General features: G+C 52.6%; 6 protein-coding genes across 6 annotated transcripts; 3 read left to right on the top strand and 3 right to left on the bottom strand.

Moving 5' to 3' along the window:
• Nucleotides 1-1,466: 1,466 nt before the first annotated feature.
• On the top strand, nucleotides 1,467-2,578 carry AYL99_11927 (hypothetical protein; the record flags this gene model as incomplete). Its single annotated transcript, XM_018843431.1, has 2 exons — nucleotides 1,467-1,815; nucleotides 1,878-2,578. The coding sequence occupies 2 exons, from the start codon at nucleotides 1,467-1,469 to the stop codon at nucleotides 2,576-2,578; spliced, it is 1,050 nt and encodes a 349-aa protein (XP_018687272.1).
• Nucleotides 2,579-4,049: 1,471 nt separating this feature from the next.
• Nucleotides 4,050-5,036, bottom strand: AYL99_11928 (hypothetical protein; the record flags this gene model as incomplete). Its single annotated transcript, XM_018843432.1, has 2 exons — nucleotides 4,050-4,409; nucleotides 4,917-5,036. The coding sequence occupies 2 exons, from the start codon at nucleotides 5,034-5,036 to the stop codon at nucleotides 4,050-4,052; spliced, it is 480 nt and encodes a 159-aa protein (XP_018687273.1).
• Nucleotides 5,037-7,389: 2,353 nt separating this feature from the next.
• AYL99_11929 (hypothetical protein) lies at nucleotides 7,390-8,249 on the bottom strand (the record flags this gene model as incomplete). Its single annotated transcript, XM_018843433.1, has 2 exons — nucleotides 7,390-7,935; nucleotides 8,001-8,249. 2 exons carry the CDS (start codon nucleotides 8,247-8,249, stop codon nucleotides 7,390-7,392), a joined length of 795 nt encoding a protein of 264 aa, XP_018687274.1.
• Nucleotides 8,250-10,102: 1,853 nt separating this feature from the next.
• AYL99_11930 (hypothetical protein) lies at nucleotides 10,103-10,462 on the top strand (the record flags this gene model as incomplete). Its single annotated transcript, XM_018843434.1, has 1 exon — nucleotides 10,103-10,462. The coding sequence occupies one exon, from the start codon at nucleotides 10,103-10,105 to the stop codon at nucleotides 10,460-10,462; it is 360 nt and encodes a 119-aa protein (XP_018687275.1).
• Nucleotides 10,463-13,766: 3,304 nt separating this feature from the next.
• On the top strand, nucleotides 13,767-14,453 carry AYL99_11931 (hypothetical protein; the record flags this gene model as incomplete). Its single annotated transcript, XM_018843435.1, has 1 exon — nucleotides 13,767-14,453. The coding sequence occupies one exon, from the start codon at nucleotides 13,767-13,769 to the stop codon at nucleotides 14,451-14,453; it is 687 nt and encodes a 228-aa protein (XP_018687276.1).
• A 3,492-nt stretch (nucleotides 14,454-17,945) lies between these two features.
• On the bottom strand, nucleotides 17,946-18,856 carry AYL99_11932 (hypothetical protein; the record flags this gene model as incomplete). Its single annotated transcript, XM_018843436.1, has 3 exons — nucleotides 17,946-17,968; nucleotides 18,039-18,402; nucleotides 18,479-18,856. 3 exons carry the CDS (start codon nucleotides 18,854-18,856, stop codon nucleotides 17,946-17,948), a joined length of 765 nt encoding a protein of 254 aa, XP_018687277.1.
• Nucleotides 18,857-19,192: the final 336 nt, after the last annotated feature.

The following is a 19,192-nucleotide window of genomic DNA, read 5'->3' on the forward strand; positions in this document are numbered from 1 at the left end:
TCTGGAAGGAGTAAAACACTGGAAGAACTTGCGCTCGGCCGTTGGGGAGAACACAGTGAGTCAGTGATTCCCGCAAAACCGTGCTTTATGGCGAACCGGGTGAGGGTCGGGATCTGGATCGTCAATCGTCGGTGCTGCGGCTGTATGCGGGTCCTCCAGCGTTCCCTTGTTGGTCGTCACATACTCGAAGGTACTGAAACATGCAGGTCCAGTCTCCTGGACAGACGGCAAATGCATAAGCGAAGACAAGCTTGTTCCAAACATGGCAGGCCTAGGGGACATGCTTAGCGCCCTCGTGCCTTCAGATAGGCGAGCCGGCTGCTTTCTCTGTAGATGGAGGTAGGGTAAGCATCCACACAGTTTCTCTGCATCCTTCAAGGCTCACCAAGCGAACCGTGCCCAAGCCCTTGGATAGTAGACTCCCGAATACCAAAATACTCAGCGGCGAATCTTGACCTCTCCAAAGTCCATTTCCGTTACTGGACCTGAGCAGCTCGCCACTTGACCCGAGCCTTGACTAAGCCTTTCTGAGCTGTGGCTGCGCGATCCTGAGCAGCGCTTGATGGGCCCTGACGTGGCCCCTGAGTAGCAGACTACGAACTCCAGTCTCAAAAGTCCCTGGTTCGATTATCTGACAGTCCCTGCCTTCGTTCCTCTTGTGGCTATCTCTACCTCCTCTCCTGACCGGGGCAGCTTTGTGGAAGATTGAAGGCACGGATTGGATGGGTGCATAAAATTGATTTGTAGCCGATCGAGATGGTGCGAAGCCGAGAAATGGCGAGACGTCACTGGCACAAGGATCGAGCAAAGAGAGGCCAGAGATCAACACAGTCCCTCTCAGTGTCTCCGCTGTTCGAAGAAATGAAAGTATCCCTCAAAGTATCAGGAAAGTGTCGTGATGGACTCGAAGAGTTTCAGAATGGCTTGATCAAAACTCCAATACTCCTTTGGCCAGAGACCCTTTAAAGGGCCAACACCGGCACTACTCCAGTCTTTATAGATAGATTGTTTACATTCTTAATCTGTCGATTTCAAAGTCTTCGCTTGTTATATGGCTCGAGCGTCAACACAAGAGAAAGGGTTACAGCTTGAGGCTGAGATGTCGTGATGTCTGCAAAGGGGAACGAGCCGTAATGCGTATCTGAAAGAGCCGCCAGGTACCAGGGACCATAAGGGTAGGTAGGCCGACGGCAGCAGTCCAGCCGGAGGACAAGCCTCGGTTGGCAAGGCTGAAAGGTCACATGAAAGTCAAGGCAGAGCAAGCTTTGCGCCGCTTTGACCTTTGGCGCGCAGGACTTCCTGCAAACCGGACAAATCTGCCAAGCGCAATCTCAGCGCGACCTGTGTCGCACCAGAAAATTCCGAAAACAATTTCTTTTGACGTGTCTTTGGCAGCAATTACTGGAGCAAGAAATCATTGTGAAAACTTTGCAACCTTCCCAATCTCGAGAAGCATTTCCAGTCATATGGAAACGATAACCGCAGCATTCGCAAAGAAACTCACGGAAGAATGGGCGCGGAAAAGAACCCCACAGCATTTTGTCTCCCACTACCAAAATGTTTCCAAGCTGCGAGCCGATCATACAGAACAAATCTTCCTGAGAATTGGGTTCAAGGCTTGGATCGCATATTTCCTCGCCACAAAGTATTCGGCCAGACACTTCCAAGGCAAGGCTGCACAGACGCTTGCCATCGGGATTGTGGACAGGCTCTCTGTCAAAGAACGGGAAAGAATTGCAACCGATCTTCTCACTATCCAAGTTCACCCAACCGTCGAGTCAAAGATAGTGGAGCTGTCGAGGCGATGCAGGCGTGGTAAGTTGTACAGACATGGCTCGATATTTCGATTTCTAAGGCAAATGGTTTGGCATCATCAGGTGACCGTCGTACGAAAAAGCCCGCCTCACGCAAGACACCGAGTCGGACAGTGACTCCCCAACCTCTCTGGCAAGATGGCCTGATATCCGAAAATTTGGACACAGGTAGCACCATAGGTGGCGAAGTTACGACAACCTCAGAATCAATACCTGTTCCGCGAGAGCTGGTCAGTAGTCAGAATGCAACCTTCGGATCCCCCGAGCAGGAAAGGGTCTCAGGACCTCTGAACACTCGACTACCTATCCTTTTCCCTCAGTACACCTGTGGTGTGATCAGGAAGACAGGTGATAAGGCCTCTTTGTGGATGACCTTCAATCTTGACCCTGGAGTCCCTTGCATCCTGAGTTTCTCTGTCCACTCGGATAGACTCGAACATTTTGCGATGAGGTTATTCGGCGCGCATATCGAGACAGATGGTCGACTCCGTTATGTCGTCTTGAAGGACGGACTGAAACTACATCCCCGACCGTCTGTGACTCTCCAAGGTGCAAACCCCGAGCTCCTCCGCGCAGTTTGTGGCCTTGACGTGAGCCTGGCCATTGATCGAAGTCCGGTGCGAAGTGTAGAAGTTGATCAAGCAATTCTCGCCACAGCATGCGCGTCCCTGGAAATAAGCAGGATAGCTCAAGAAGACGGTGTTCTCAACCTCAATATATCAGAAGTGGACGGATACCGCATAAAAAAGATATTGTTTGAATGACAGAAGTTCATGAAATTGTCCCAGATCCAATTACACAAGAGGCTCGACAAAGGATTGGGTGGCAAGAACAAAAATAAGGGTATATGAGTTGATCTTTCCTTGGAGGCGAGTGCTATGGATTTCTCTCAGACAGCTATACGATGAGAGCCCCCTGAGGCAAATGCTTCTGGAAAGGAGCCCGGCATTGGTCATGTTCTGCACATTTCTTAGTATAGCAGCAGGTAGTTTCTACGGTATGTAGTGAGTCTTGGCCTCATTCGTGGTGCCGCTATTACAATCCCCGTTCGGCAGCTAAGGTTAGTTTGAAGATTTACAAGTACGCCATTGTTCATGTCTCGTGGTAACTGCTCACATAAGTTCCGATTCAAGAGCGAGTAGGCAATCACCACTACCAGACCATGTAGAAGAAAGGGGAGGGGCGACTAGACCTTGAGATGTTGCGCGAGTAGAAAAGCACGCGATGTCCCTACCTCCCAACACTTCTCTCAATCCTTCTTTTGTCCCAATTGCAGCTCCCCTGTGTCAGAGAGCTTTGGGGTGGGATCGTTAGACAGAGAGCCAGAGGGTTGAACACGTATCTGGATTCTGGATTGTATAAAGCTGTCCTTGAGACATCGACTTCTCGCACTGTTGAGGGCTCCTCCAGCAGTGCGAGAATAGAGGTCCTATTTATCTCTTTCTGTGTGTACCTTGTGGAGGCCGCCTTGGCACTTGGAGGCCGTTGGCCCCATGGGTTGTTGTCGTCCGGGAAGCGCATTGTAACAGTCATTGTAACAGCCCTGCTTCCCGGGTGACATCTTTGACCAAGTTCTCGGGAAGCTTTACCGTACATCGGTCGATTTGAACAACGGAGGAATAGTTCATGAAATATACACTCGGACGGGCATATGGGCTATCAACGTTGGGGACGAACACCCGTCGTGCACCCGGTACCGAAGAGAGTGCCATGCAGCCAATATGGGTCGCCCCAAACGTCACATTCGAGATGTGCGACATCGAGGATCCCCGTGATTGGATGGCTATCTCAGTTGCTCCTCGCTTCTCCTTTTTTAAGCTTCGCTTCGAGGGGAGGCTCGAGCGATATAGCTCAGGAATTGGTTTTGCGTGATTTCAGACGGAGTCAAACGGAACAAAGCTTGGGTAAACTGGCCTTTACTCGCGCGGCTGAGGCGGGCAGTTCAACTCGTATCTCGACGGACAGTGACACGGCCACAGCCAGGACAGTGCAGGACAGATCTATCCAGATCTGTCCAAATATGTCCACACCTGACCACACCTGACCACAGGGAGACCGTGCTATGATTGGCTGGCTACAACTCTGTACAAGGCCCTGCTAGTACAGGGCTTGGCGGAAGGAAGCTTGGCAGATGTGCTACCCTAGCACATTCCTTTCTTTCTTTCTTTCTTTCTCTCTCGCTTCAGCTTAGTCTCTTGGTACATAGGAATACGCATCCTTGGAGTGTTCTCCATCTCATATGTTCCCTGCCGTCACACCTGCAGGCGTAGCTTCTCGGTGTCGGCTTGCTGGCTCAGGCCTGCGACCTGTTCTTCCAAGTCCCTGACCTGGGTGGCAAACTCTGCGGCCGACCGGGTGGATCTTCTGAACTCTGCCGGGGCCAAGCTCGACTTTGGACGAGAAGCATTCAATGCCTTGGTTCTTGTACAAGGGACTGTCCACGAATGTGCACTCAACCACGCCCTTCTCGACCTGTGCCGCCTTGAGCAACCTCTCGGCTAATCTAGCACCGGCCATGGCGCACGAGGTATTCAAAGACATCGACTGGACATACCGCGGCGGCCATCGGTTTGCATACAATTCGGATGTGATGATCTGCAAACGCGAATCAGCATCATGAACTATCGACGAACGAGTATCGAAGACTCAAGCCTGGATATAGGGCAGGTGGTGCCCGATTCGACGTGGCCTTTGTCGAAGGGAAGAAGCCCTGTGCACGGATCATCAGCAGAGACGTCTTCAAAGGGCCGCAAAGCGATGCTTCACCCGCCACGGCCAGTCATAGTAAACTATGATAGTTTGTCGGCAGAGGTGCGCTTGTACCAAGTGTTTACCTACGGGTATTGGAGGCATCATCGAGTTTTAATTCGAGGGAATAATATCGTTCCACAAGCATATTGAACTCACGAGATTAGGCACAGGACTTATCAATAGCCGTTACTTGGGAGCTTCGTTGGTTGATCCAATTCACACAGTCGTGTCGTGGAGACTCACTCTTCGACATCGCAGTGAGGGCTAACAAATATCCGCAGGCTCAGATGATAATGAAAGAGATGCATGACGCCGGATCCGTTTGTGACATCGTCGGGGTCGCTAGCTCACCTCTGTGTCGTGGTCGTCGCCGCGGGCATCGTCGAAAATTCTTGTAGAGGTCCATGCTGTTGGAGAAGTGCTGCATCGCCTGGCGGCTTTCAATGAAGGATACAGAAGTGGAGGGGTCATACTGCTTCCCTAGTGCTTGGGCGTCGTTGCCGATGTTGCTAGAAAGGCCTTGTACTTGGAGACAGATCTGTTCTGTACAAGTATGTCTCGTACCCCGGAGGCGCGTCGCTTGGTGCTGCTCCAAACGATGAGGCCTTATTCAACATGTTCCACCAAGTTCCCTCTCCGACGTTGAATTTTCTCAGAGCATGGACTTATCATGTTGTGCATGCCTGAAAGCTGACGTAGCCCGTACTTGAGCTCTTCATCTCGACAAGTATAGGCCAGTGTTCTTGTCTTGGGCCGAGATGAAGGTGACATGTGAGAATAGCTGATTATCACAGGAGAACACTTTCTCTAGAGGTTAACGTTTCCCGACTCCTGATGATCGACATCTTTCACCTCTTCCAGAACTATATCCCGGTTATAGCCATTCCCAGTAGTCTTCCATCGTTCTATGCCATCTTTTTTTTTGTCTTCTCGGCTTTTCGATTCTCTCTTTTCTCTGTTTGAGCAATCTTGGGGAATTCTTCGTGGAATTACGGCATCACCAGGATCAAGCAGACCACAAGAGTGTGCCCTGGCACGGTGGTGAGCTCGTCTCAGCGACCGCGAGAAAGCACCGAGGATGTACTATCGAGCAGAAACATCTTCCAAGCTTTGCAGTACATGCGGAAACTCTGCAACTCGCCCGAGCTCGTCCAACGACCAGTGGGACTTGATCCTGAAAATGAACCGCCTCAGGGAAAAGGCACAAAGATGGAGGTGGGAGCGATGGACAACAAGGCCTAAATCATATTCTGGATGAAGTATCGTTCTCCGGGCAGCTGAATACTTCAATCTGGCACCTGCAAAGTCGTCCACAACTGCTGTGGGCTCGAGTCCCATGTTTCTCGTTCTTTTTTTATCTTTTCAGACTTTTGAAATCCTTTTCTTGCTTGGGTGCCCTCCCCAAGTGGATGGCATCGAGGTTCGTGCGGTTCTGTAGGTGCTTATAGAAGGCGTCATAGCTCGAGCTGGTCTGAGCCGGCTGTTAAAACATCCCGTGCCTTGCTTGACACCCCTGAGGCCCCTCACTGCATCCATGTTACCAGCGCGTTCGAGCAGCACTCGTCCATGTAGATAGACACTCTCGAATCTGCTCGACAAATTTTGGCATGTAATTCGTGAACGGCATTTCTCCATCAATAGCGGCAAGCGCAAGCGTAGAGTCAGCAACCATCAAATGCCAACGCTGGACCGTCAACGGCGAATCTGGCACGTTCGACTGAGGATTGAGTGGTTTAGACAAGAAAATGACCTGGTCAAGGATGACTGAGCAAGGACAAGATGACAATGACCGATGACGCATTGGGGTTTGTTGGTCAGTCGGGCCATGCCGTCGGACATGGACAGGGCGACCATCTATACCGGGAGGAAATTGGTTATTCGTTTCTCTCCTCGAGTTTTCTCTTTCAATCTGTTCTTCATAGTCTCCTCTTTAGTCAGGTTATAGTCAGATACTATGCTTCGACACCAGATATTCGCAATGGCGCGTGACACCGCAAAAGGTCTAGGAGCATCGAGAGAGATAAAACACGGTCCGGTAGCAATGGCTGAGCATCAGCAACATTTCGACTCGCAGCTTGAATTGCAGCAGTGAGGCTTCAGGCTTCTTCGTCTGCATCTATCTCTGCCTCTGCCTCTGCCTCTACAGCAGCGGGAATGGCCTCGAAGTCCCTTTCGAACTCTTGCACACAGATATTTGCGGTGTATGACCAGGAAGGACAACTCACTGTGTTGCACTGAGTCCGATCGCACTGCGAAGTTTGGCACGACCTGATTATGGAACCTTCTGAAGAAGAATTATTCACGACAGCCACCGCAGGCGAAATTTCCAGCCGTGCACGTTCTGGATCCCGGCCTCCATCAACCGCTCGCCGTTCAAGGTCCAAAACAAGGCAGAGTATCCCATCAGTTGCACGAGGACTCCTCTGCGGAGAATCTTCTCTCGTCGTCACTCTCGAAACCCGGGGCATATTGATCAGGATCGTTTGTTTTGTCCATGATGGTGCGTCTGCATCATCCGTCTTTTGAGTCGGAATGGCCTCGAGCACTCGCCGGGCTAACGGAGGAGACTTATCGTGGTCAGTCGCTGGCTCAGCACAACTCCGCCAACGCGACCGAGACGGCGCCCCTGTTGCTGGACAATGATGGCCCGGCTGGTCCCTAAGCAACGAGGGACGTCATCATATCAGAGACGCCCCAAACTCCCCGTGAGATTGATCTCGTTCCGAAATGAGTTTGTGGGCTTTCTCCTCTCGCAGATGGATTGCACGGGCTTTGATGATGAGTCCATCCCTACGCTGTTCAAAAAGATCCAGACCAGCGCATTTCACATCTCCTGCACGAATTTCTCACAGATGTGAGGGTTCCGGAGAAGCCCCTTATCTTCGTCCCGGAACGGCGCGTATCCGACGTCGACAAACTCCGGACGCAGGTCCATCTTTCGTCCACTGAACACTTGAGCTCTGATGCCAGGTACCGCGAGTGCCATTGCAGCGAACGGTCCTGCTGTGGAATAAGAACTTCCCCAGAACCTCACGTACGGAGTCTCATCCAGACGCATTCTGCATGGCGTCTTTATTTGGCACACCAGCCGAAGAATATCTGCCCAAAGCAGTCCTTGATGTTCGGAGGATGTAGATGCAACGAAGAAAGTGTTAGGTGCCAGCACAGAATGAGCCAGCAGGTAGGGCGAATCAAATGTGCGTCGTGATAATAAATTCCCAAAACGCCGAACCAAAGTCTCGTTGATGGCGGTAGCTCTTTGGAGGCCAGCGAACATCGTACTTCGAAGTAGGGACAGGAAAGACGCCAACACCGATTGATACAGCCGGATAGCACCAAATAGGACGGACGGTGATTTGGAAACTCGGTTCTAGATATCGATATCAACAGCGCTCTGGCAGGATCAGATGCGCACCGACAAGGACTTCAACTTACCACACGGGTATTCACTAGGTGTGCATATGGCTCGGCTTTGGTAACATACGGAGCTGCATATTCATCGTAATATGGTTGCAGATCCATGGCGTCCAGAACGATGGGCTTGGTGAGGAGCACTTTGACGCCCGCCCGGACGTTCAATTCTACCATTTCTCGTAGCCCTTCGGGCGACAACGTGGCGTGGAGCACAGCCATCACGTCCTCGCATTCCTTGCCAACAAACCCGTTGTTGCTTCCGTCCCTCATAGTTCAGCGGCGACAAACGCCCTCCGACTGGTCAATCTCTTGATGGTAGAGAAGCACCTTCGCATGCTGCAAGGCTTCCTCACCCGCCGTGAGTTGCTTCGGCTGTTCAGCTGCAACGGGTGACAACGCATCTCTAAAGGACGCGGCGGAACTCAAGCGTGTGCTGTGCCTGAGGATCAAGGCCAACAAGGACGACGCCGTCTGGCCGGGCGAGGACGTAAAGTACCAAATCAAGGCACTCAAGATTTTCAGGATTTTCCCGTCCTTCCGCAACTGGAAAAAGCACGAGATCGAAGAGAACGACCTGCCACTGGTGCCTCATACATAAAAGCATTAACTGGCGGCCGTTGGCATCTGGGTCGATGGCTTTGGCAATGTACGAGGACAACTTGAAGACGATGTCGGAAAAGCTTTCTCTCGATTCCTGAACTTGGCTGGCGTGCGAGTGTGCTTTAGACTGAAGACGCACCATCATCCTCAATCTCCTCGTATTGCTTTTGTCCTTTTTGTGCAAGTTGTTCGCGGCGAAAGAAGTGGCCAATCAGCCGCAAGTCAATATTCCGCAGCTCGTCGACAGCTTCTTGAGATGGTTGAGTTCATAATTGCACTTTCTCTTCAACGTTCTCCTCGTCAAGATCAATTTCCGTCAGCGAGACCGATTCTCGTGCCTTTTCGAACCGCTTCTCATAGGAGAGATCAGGATCCGCCGACATTCCCGAAATTCCACGCCACTGCCTAACGAGCGGATAGATACGTGCATGGAGATACAGCCAGGCATATATCCGTCGCCTCTCCACGGTAGGGAGCCGTCAGTTGCTTCCACCGCGCGGACCACAAACCCTCCGGAGAGCAACCACAGTGATCCCTTGGGAATTTGATAATGCTCACCTCGAGGCGAAAAAGAAGCAAGAGGCGTCGATCGCGGCCAATGTCCGTAGACTTTCAATGAATGAAATTGCCGAGCCTGAGGGTTGCTCCCTCTGTCCCAGAACCATCCACGAGTTACTTGGGCGAAAATGGAGACTGTACGGAAGCGCTTCCGTCGCAGGGTCACAACTTCACTTCTCTGAGATCCGTCTCGCGGTATCTTCGTTTCACGACAATTATCCTCTGGGTCCTGGTGGACGTGGCGTATGGAGAGCTGCTTGCTTCGAGGCTTGGATCTGGCCTCGTAGAGTTCCAACGAATGCCGCACTGAATAAAAGCATCAATCTCACAGCCAACATTCTATAACAGGATTGTGGCTGTTCCACCGAAGAGACCGCATTTCAAAGGGCAGCGCGGGCCGCAGGCATGCCACGAGGGGTAAAAATACGCTGCAGGGCGGCGTTCTCACTGCGTGACTCCCTAAGGCGGCCTGCTAAGCGTGGGGAAAAGACTGAAGCTGAAACAAGACGGGCAATTCCCTACCAAAGGCAAAAAGACAGAGAATCCTATCAATCATTGATAGATTCTAACACTCTGCCATCCATGGCAATTTGTCTCTTGGCGCCCAGCCTTGGCACTCACACATCTCAGCTCAAAGAACATAAAGCCGTTACCACTTGGATTCGAACCCTCGCCTCGTGTGCGTAGCTCAGCCGGCCCGAGAAGAAATTCTCTGAGGCGTCTTGTTACCTTTGAGCACACATTCATGCGTCTACGAACTGCCAAAAGGCTGCGCGCCATCTGGACCTGGCCTGGCCGAAGGAGAGCCAGCAAGGCGGACTCTTTGGAAGCTGCCAGCTCGAATGTCCCGCCGACATCTTTGCCTCTTCCAATGAAAATTACGCTTCTAGTGAGTAGTTCTGTTTGGGGACGGCGGTGGCTCTCTCTCGACGTTGTGTGCAGCTATCGTCCCGGCGCTGTCGCAGATGGACCTCATCCACCGCGTGCAGGCCGCCCACGCAGATGTCTTTTCTCCTGCCACGCTGGACAGCAGCACGGCCCTGACAGCGTTCAGGCGCCATGGGAAGCTACTCTCCCGGCTCGGGCTCGAGGGCCTCGACATGATCGGCTGGAATGCGTCGATGCCCCGCCTCTACCACCAGCTGGGGGCCGAATACGTCACTTTGACCGGACCAGCCACGGAGGGGATGTCTGGTTCCCTCAGCCAGCACCAAAAGATCACCCACTTCGCTACGCGGAGAACTCTCTTGGAGGCGGCGACGGCATGGTTCCCCATATGTCGGGCAGTTCACTGGACGCACACAAGCGCTATGCCGATGGTGTGAAGAGAATTCTACAGAGCTATCTGAGCGGCACGCACGATTACGAGCGAGCATTTTCTGGGACAAGCTATCAGTTTAGCGCACTTTGGGTAGCAGCGGCGAAGAGAAGGCTGCTGAATGACTTTCTCTGCCCATATTCTGTCCCTCACGACGATCACAAACAGGGTCGCACGGGAGACACCTTGCCAAATAGTTCCGCTCTTGGTGTGCTTGGCAATCAAAGCTTTGTTGATAGAGTTGAGTGAGTGTGCTTGGACAGTCACCTCAGAGCAATGAGCACTCTGAAGTAACTCACCCTTATCTCTTCTCCTGACTATCGTGGTTAGCGAGGTATCAAGGGAACACAATGCTCAACAGGGCGTCTGGGCTCAACCCAGAACTAGAGGACAAATGACGCTATGGTAGGGTAAGAGCGAGACACGGGGAGAGGGGTCGACGTGGATGTTCAAGGCAGTGGACATGGTACTTGGCGTCCCATCCTGGTTCGACGCCGCAGGTAAGGCCATTTCGTGAGCCAAAGTGAACATGCCTTTGAGGCATAGGCCAGCTTGTTCGAAGAAGCGGTTCTCGGGGACCGACAGGGCCAAACTCTGTCTAATACCCCTTGGATAACTGATTTCATCAACGAAGCGACAGCAGGGGAAATTGGTAGAGGCGGAGGAGGTTACGTCACGTGCCGACCCCCTCTCCCGCGCTCCCGCAGCTTTTGTTCGGGGCGCGTTCCTGGCGTTCAATTATCACTTCACTCTTCAGCATCATTCAAACATGTTTGCCTACCAGTGCTCACCATATCATAAGGCAGATCGGAAAGTTCCTCCCTTCAACTATTCCCGATCTCCCTTTAGATGACCAGTCCCAGGCCTCCAAACTATCATTCATGACGGCGGGCTGCTTGGACTGGATGTGGGACTGGCTGCTATGGATATTCTGGGCGACCGAGATGGATGTTGCCATAGTTGAATTAGCAGCAAGACGAGTTTATTCCGGGTTCTTGCGGTGAGTCAAGTCTACTAAGCTAATGTGGAAGGGTATCTAACCCAGCATATCAAGGGCAACGAATTCACCGTCGACAGTGTGCCCACAGTTGCCTTCAACAAGCGAGAAGTCAAGAAAGACCATGTTTCCATCAATGAAAATCCAAAAGGGCTGGCAAAGACGGATTCCACCGAGGGGTTTCTCATCATAAGTAGCACCCTTGGGCACAGACCGGTTGCGACCACCGCGGCGAGAGTTGGCAGGCCTCGAAAACTAAGACACGGCCACTTCAAGCAGGCATGGCTACGGTGTTTTATACAATCCAGATGTCGTCAATCCGTCGCTACAAAACGGCTGAGTGGCGTGTCTCCGTCTCTATCCTTCTGGTTCGGATTGACGCCGTGCGGAGTTCGTGGCACAGTGTGTCGTGGAGGGCTGACACGGCCGCTTTCATCGCAGCACTTCTGCAACAGTCGTACCAGCCGCTCCCCTCGTTGGCCTCCGATATCTGACAACATAACGATCATGCTCTCGTTTCGACTGCCTTGTTGGAAGACATTTACGCCGTGGAATCCCAGCGAGCCGGTCAATGGCAGGGTCGTCAAATCGGGGAAGCCAGCTAAAGCTGCGATGCCCAGTTTGACACCGACAAAACTGACTAGTTGAGCCGGTTTTCCGCCAAGGGATGGTAAATTCACGGCCAGCTCACCCTGCTCTGTGACTAGGGTGACGCCGCCCTGTGCTCACCCCTGGGCACACCCCTGACTCACCTCCACTCACCCTGGCTCACCCGAGCCGAGGTGAAAGTGATCAGCGTGTCTCACGCGTGGAGGCCCAAAAGGGCACCGTTTTCCTGGACGTGCATGGTGGTGACTCTCTGGTTCGCTCACACGGCCGAAGTCGGTGGCACTAAGGTTGCCGAGTGCACCACCGAATCACAGCTGAGATAATTAAGAAAAGCAGCGGCATCAAACCGACATTTTAAGATCTAGTGGGATGGTTGTGCTTAACCCAGACCGGAAAGTCTACACGATACCTCGTTGACCGCCTGCGACCAGAAGGGTCTGTTTACCATTAATTCTGCCGCTTCGGATGCTATATAGAAGGGATTCCAGCCCTCGCTGCTTTCAGCTTCTCCCAACCACGAGTCCAGTCCCTCCACGGCTACCGTATCTCCCATTCATCTATTGATTGCATCCAGAATATCGACTTGGGTTGGATCGTCACGCCACTTCCCTGCCAGACCCAAGCGGTCTACCTCTCCAAATTTCGCCCTCACTGGACACTGTCCTTTTCCCTCTCCGGTCCCCAGTTTTGCCTTGGTCGACCCTCAACTGGACATGCTTACCACCGTGAAATAGCTTGAGGAGAGATCTCGCTGGATCGATTCGCTCTACCTGTCAACCGCCACACTTCCACTGGACGACCCACCTGCTTTGAGAGGTGACCGTCAGCACCGATGTTAAATCACTACGGATCGTCGCAGCGGCTCTTTAGAAAAGAGGGGGGAGGGCTTGGAACTATTGACGCTGCCGGCTGGGCCGTCCTGGCACCAGTGGCAACTCGGGACATGCGAGCAACTGGATCTTGATCCGACCCAATGGGCAAATAGACCGAATGGGACTGTGTGCATACTGGTGAGACAACAGAAGGACTGTGACGTACCCACGATCCGCATGGCTACAAGACACCTGGCAAGACTGAATTCGGAAGCGGTGAGGAGAACGAAGTGAAGGAGTAGCTGCCGGATAGGGGGGGCTGTGCGATGCACAAGACGCATTGGGTGGCATGTAGTGCCTGTTGGACACCCACAGCTCAAATCCTCGGCGTGGCGGGTGCTCTCGGCCAGCGGCAAGATGCATACGCCGTCCTACTTGTGCCCCTGATCGCTCGCGCGGAGTCGACTATGAGACATCAGGAGGGCACATGCATTTTCCGATGACGTCGATCGAGGCAAGGAGGAACCCCGGACGAGTGCGTGAGGCCGGTGTCGCATACACTTTCGAATCTGATGAGTCGCCACTGCGTGTCAAGAGGGAGTGTCGGAAGCTCGCAGTGCGACACAGTGCTCCGTCGCCTTTGGAAGGAGCGAGCAAGCGAGCGACGAAGAAGAGCCCAATCTCGGGACGACGAGGCGCGTCAAGACGAGTCCCGTCCAGCTTCTGGAGTGAGCGATGCTCGCACAGCGTGGGACCTCCCGATCCGGTTGTCGCAGTGTACAGAGGAAGAGCAGAGTCGGGTTCTCGTGTATTTATACCCCTTCGTTCTCCCGGGAGCCCTTTGGCATTGGACGATTCCACGCCACGACGTCCATTGGTCGACTTTTGCCAGCATGCCCGAAACACGTTCGACCTTTGAGCCTAGCCAACTTCTGGATGGCTGTGAGCCCAGTCTCGCCGACGAATACAACAAGATGATGGATATCACGGAGCAGACAAAGGACAGGTACGGTACTCTCTGGCGCGATTCGAATGCATTGATGGCCAATCTTGTACGAACAAAGGCCGAGCTCGACCGGGTCACAGCCCTGCGGCAACAGGAGCTGGCCGAACACAGAGGGGCCATCGAGCCGTATAGAAGGGTGATTCGAGCCAAGGATCGGCAGCTTCAAAAGTTCAGACGGAAGAAGCAAAAGCTTCGACATCGAATCCGACATCTAGAGACAGATTTGAGGGTGGCGAATGAGGAACTGGAGAAGGTTGCATTTCTGATATGTGAGATCTGCTACGCCAAGATCAAGGACACATACACCACTTGTGGACACACCTACTGCCAGGGTTGCCTCTCTACGTATCGACAATTTCTCGCCTGCGATATGACTATCTTGGCGACTCAATGTCATTTTGGTCCCTGCCCGAAGTGCCGGACTTTGCTCAAGCCTGACGACATTCGGAAGCTCTATTTGAGTACATCTCAGGATGTTGTGGTTGTCGATAGTGACAGCGATAGCCCCAGCGAGGACGACAATAACGACCACAGCGACAAAGACAGCGAAGACAGCGAATACGATGATAATTGAGAGAGGACCCTCCCGGTTCCCAGCACGAGCAGCTTAGGCGGAGCACACCACACAGGTCCGAATCTCCTACCCTCTCGAATGCATTATAGCGCCGGCAATTCCCGTGGGTCAACGTGCAGACATTATTACGTCTTGATCTTCGTGGACATATGCTGCCTTTGATCTGCCGGAATGGGAACAGTTTCAAAGACATAGTCCAATGAAATCGAAAATTGACTAATCCTCCTCATTTCACTCTCCCTCAGGAGTCCGTCTACGAGAAGTCGCCGCGGAATTCTGGTGAGAGAAATGTAGAGCCAAGTGTCGCAACGGTTGTGCTCTCATCGTCTTCGTTTGTGGTGAGAAAGATAAGTGTAGCGCAGAACCTACTTGCTTACGAACAGTCGTGCTTCGGCCATTTAGTATTCATGGTGCGCTTGTTATTGCAGACGTACCACAGGAGTTCGACTAAGATTTCGACAAGGCCAAGCTTGCCGAGGTTCACAGATGCCGAGACTCGGACGGAGATTCGGACAGAGATTCGGCCGGAGATTCGGAGATTACGTCATGTTTTTCCCCAGGTCCGTGAGCCTCGGCTGCCCTTCCATATTCAGTGTGAATTTAGGCACCTCCTGCAAGTCTGGGGAGACATTCGTGGCGGTCCGGTCCCTTTCATTGCTAACGCAGTCTATCCTTCGCATCAGTGCTCCTCAATGCTCCCCAATTTCTTCTTCCAAGTGTTCCGAGAATGTTCCCCAATCCTCATGCCTCTCCCCCTTCTGACCGACTCGGCTGTAGACTTCATGTTCAGCCGCTCGGTTTTTCGACACTACCCTTTCCTTCGGCGATGGATTGCGGCCACCAGATCTACGTACTAGAGGTCATCACTAAGATTCACTCACTTTTCTTCGATACCGCTGGGACCTTCGCCACACGGCCTCCAATTCCTTCAAGAAACATGGCCATGCTCCAGCTCTTGGTAGCCCATTTACACCTCCCGCCCCACTGCGGCAGGCAGATAGGTTGCGCTTCCATCGAATGACCCGGTGTTACCTCCTTCCTTTCCTATCCGCTCGCGAGGTGAAGGTCAGCCAGGGAAGTCGTTGTCCAATGGAGAAAATACCTCAAGTGACGGAGCGGAAGGCGCACTTTGGATTGTGGAAGATTACCTCGACGCGAGCTTTACAAGAGGGGACGGTCGAGGATCGGCGGTTTCGGCAACGATATGGTCAAAGAAGCGGGTTCCTGCCTATCCGCGCCAGATGGGCTAGATTCAGAAGAAGCGAAGCAAATGACGCGATAGAGTTAGGCGTCGAACACGGCGCAGTCATCTCTTGACGAAGGTTCCATCTCATCACCTGTCGACCACCAGAGGCATTCTCTGACTCGCTCTTTCTATCACTTCCCTCTGGGTATGCAAAATCGCGGAAAGGAACGCGTGCCCGTACTGGGCACCGGCTGATGGTGAGATCGGTCCGGCGACTGTGCTTGTGATGGAAGAAGCCTCAGCTGGGGAGAACCCTAGTGTCACCACATTCAAGCCGGTTCAAACGAGTTCACCTCAAGAACACGCCCACAATTCACCTGATATACGACGCGAGGCGACTTTCGGACAGCCCCGATTGCATCTTTCGACATGACCTGACGAGTGAACGAAAAGTAACCACGCACCAATGAACCAAGTCAAGATCTACAGACCATATGTATACAAACGCACGCCGAGTTCAACTCGACCGCCTAAAGAACCCATCCCCCTATAACGAAGACCAAGACGACGCAGTGCCCTCAGCAATACTCTCTTTTGTGCTTCCCGTTCTCCCGGTTCTGTTGATTCTTCTTCCACTCAACTATGGTCATCCAGACGAAGTGGCTCCCAAGCCCCCTATCTTGCTTCCCAGGAAGTTACCCTCGAAATCCTGACTCTCAGTGCTTTCGAGAAAGGTAGAAGTTCCAGATTCCACGTGAAAGATGCCGGTACTGCCGTCGAAAGTGGTGTAACCCACTGGCCCAAACACCCATTTCGTCGAAGGTGAAGCGAAAGACATTATCACCTTCCTCCTGCGCTACTGATCCCGTCATCGCAGTCTGACCCTTCAGCCCGAAATTTCCGACGGAGCGATTTTCGACACGACCTGTGGCAGGATCACAGACCCTGGCCAAAATGTGACATACGACGACTAGAGAATTTCTCTGGAACTGATGGGTCCGAGGTCGCGTCATGGTCAGTTTTGCCACTGACGGCGAGAGTGATCTAGATCACCTATCAGCAATGTAGTTGAATGGGGAGAGGAACAAGCCCGGGGGGGAAATCCCCTTGCTGGGGCTGTCGTTCAACGACTAATTTGATTTCGCAAGGCTGTTCATCGCGCACGTCGAGTCCAGGCACCAGCTTCCCGGCACGGCCAGGTTTGATCGCCCACGCCTTGTGGTCTTCGCGACTTGATGACGACAATTTCGGAACCTCGGGAAGATGGTTTGTAGTAGTTTCCACTGATGCGCTAGCACTTTGCTTTGTGTCTCGATGCATTGCTGGAGGTTGTTGTGGGGTTAGATCTTGAGAAATGGCCACAGTGGTGTCTCAATTCTCCCCCTTCCAACCACGAGTTGAGCCTTCGGAATCGAATTGCTGGAGAAAGTAGGCTTTTCACGAAGATTAGGATAGCATTCACTGTCTTTTCTACAAATTGCAGGACAACTGCGGCTTCTCTCGACGCCAGCGAGCAACCTTCGCGTCTTGCTCTTCCAGGTTGTAGGCACGGTGCCGAAGCCAACAGCCCCGGAATTGACACCTTTCCGACGCTGAGAGATCAATTGAACATCTTGGTCTCGTCATGCCCTTCGTTCGCTGTGGCCAAGCTCAACAGAGATCAACTCGAGGAATTGAACATCTCCACAAGACTTCTTGTTGAGGTGCCTAACAATCCAGGCACGTGACACATGGACGAGTACGTCAAGTTCCGACAAAAGATGGCGCATCAAGCGGCAGGCAGGTGTTGCTTACGTAGAATATGGTCGAGAAGCTCATGTTGTTTCCTCCCCAAATTGGGGTATCTTGCCAGAAGGCTGCCGTATACCAAAAGATACTGCCTGATGTATTGTTACCCGAGACTTCCTTGAACAACGAAACTTGCTATGGAGCTGCATCGAAATTGCCGAGCACTCATCGTGAGGGAGATGGACAGAGCCGGCGCTTCAGCAGCAGAGCTTTGAGGCGATCGATCTTCCTATCGAGCTCGCATCCGTACCCCACGCAAAGACTGGGCTTCTGTAGCTCTTTGTAGGCGCATGTTAGATAGCTGCGCGCTCACAAGCCACAAGGAGGCTCTGCTCTGTCGCACGTGACCTTCCGGGCCTGCTCCCATTGGGTCAATCACACTGCGATCAAGCAGTCTCAAGGCTAGTTCCGACGAATCTTGCAGAGCTCACAGCTTGGGGATATTTGCAGGCCTGGCTATACCTGATCGGTCATCAAGGAATCCTCCAGAAACCGCGGGATACCAAGGAGATCTCTTGTTAGGCGCCGGTGATGACGGTACCTGTAATCACGGCCGTCAGTAAGCAACAACACCCCAATCAAGGAACGAGTGTAGCGATAGGCAAACTCACCCTTCAGGACGATTCCACGGCCAAAGTTCACACCGCCGGTGGCAGTCAAGTGATCCAACTCCACGATTTTGGGATTCCTGCTGATTCGCTTTTGGAACTGCGTAACCTTCTCGAAGTCACTGCTTATTTTGTTCAACGATATAGGCCCGGATCGATTGGGGTCCATGACCAATTGATCATGTGGCAAGGTGTACAGGTTCGATTTGATTAACATCAGATCGGAGCAGGTCTTGACAGGTAAGAATCGTCGGCGGGGGACATTAAAACTGTGTGAGTCTTTGAAGTGCTTGATGGCAGCACCCACGGCGGTCTCGAACTGGATGATGGAAATGTCCGCCTCGCCCTTTTTGTTGGCCGGGATCGACTTGAAATTTATTCACCTACTGTTTGGGCACCTGTGCAATTTCCAGTAGTCGTGCGTGATCTTCTCACTCGATAACGGTACCACCCTTGACGTCTGCCTTGGTCTTGTCGATTAACTCCATGATGTACTCGGTTTTGGTCTCAACCATGTGCTGTAGGATGTGTAGAGCCACGACGGCACCTAGGTTGTCGGCATTGGACAAGAAAACAATCTCAATGCCACTATTCATGAGCTGGTCAAGGATGCCACTGTTGTAGAGAGACTCGAAAACGTCACCGTACCCAGGGGGGTAACAGTCGGAAAGCTGAAAATCGTACGACTTGGGCGTGGGGAGCAAAGCGTCCTTGAGGATACGGGGATAGCGGGATTGGTCGAATGTCAGGATGTCAATGTTGTGGCCTTCGTATTTCTTGATGATGGATGCAGTGTCTTCATCGTTGTTGAAGCTGTCCATCAAAAAAAGAGACGTTAACGTCGTAGGTGCGGTTGAGGTATTCGATTTGGCGGACGGAAAGATCTAGGAGAAACATTCCGTCTCTGACCTCAATGACCGATTTGGGACCAACACGACCCATCGACGTCCCCGGAACACCGTTGAGCTTGACCACTGCGAGTTTGTCCACGAACTCGACTGCGTCGGTGGTGGTTCAGGGTCCCATCCGCCGAGAAGAGGAACCTTTAGAACCACGAGGACGTGGAAACACGACTCGCTCGCTCTTTGGCTCGAGAAACAGCAAGAACAGATGACTCAAATACATTATTCCCTTGTGCAGCACCTGCTCCGGACAAT

The sequence above is a fragment of the Fonsecaea erecta genome (assembly GCF_001651985.1).
Source record: "Fonsecaea erecta strain CBS 125763 chromosome Unknown Scaff18, whole genome shotgun sequence".
NCBI lineage: Eukaryota > Fungi > Ascomycota > Eurotiomycetes > Chaetothyriales > Herpotrichiellaceae > Fonsecaea > Fonsecaea erecta.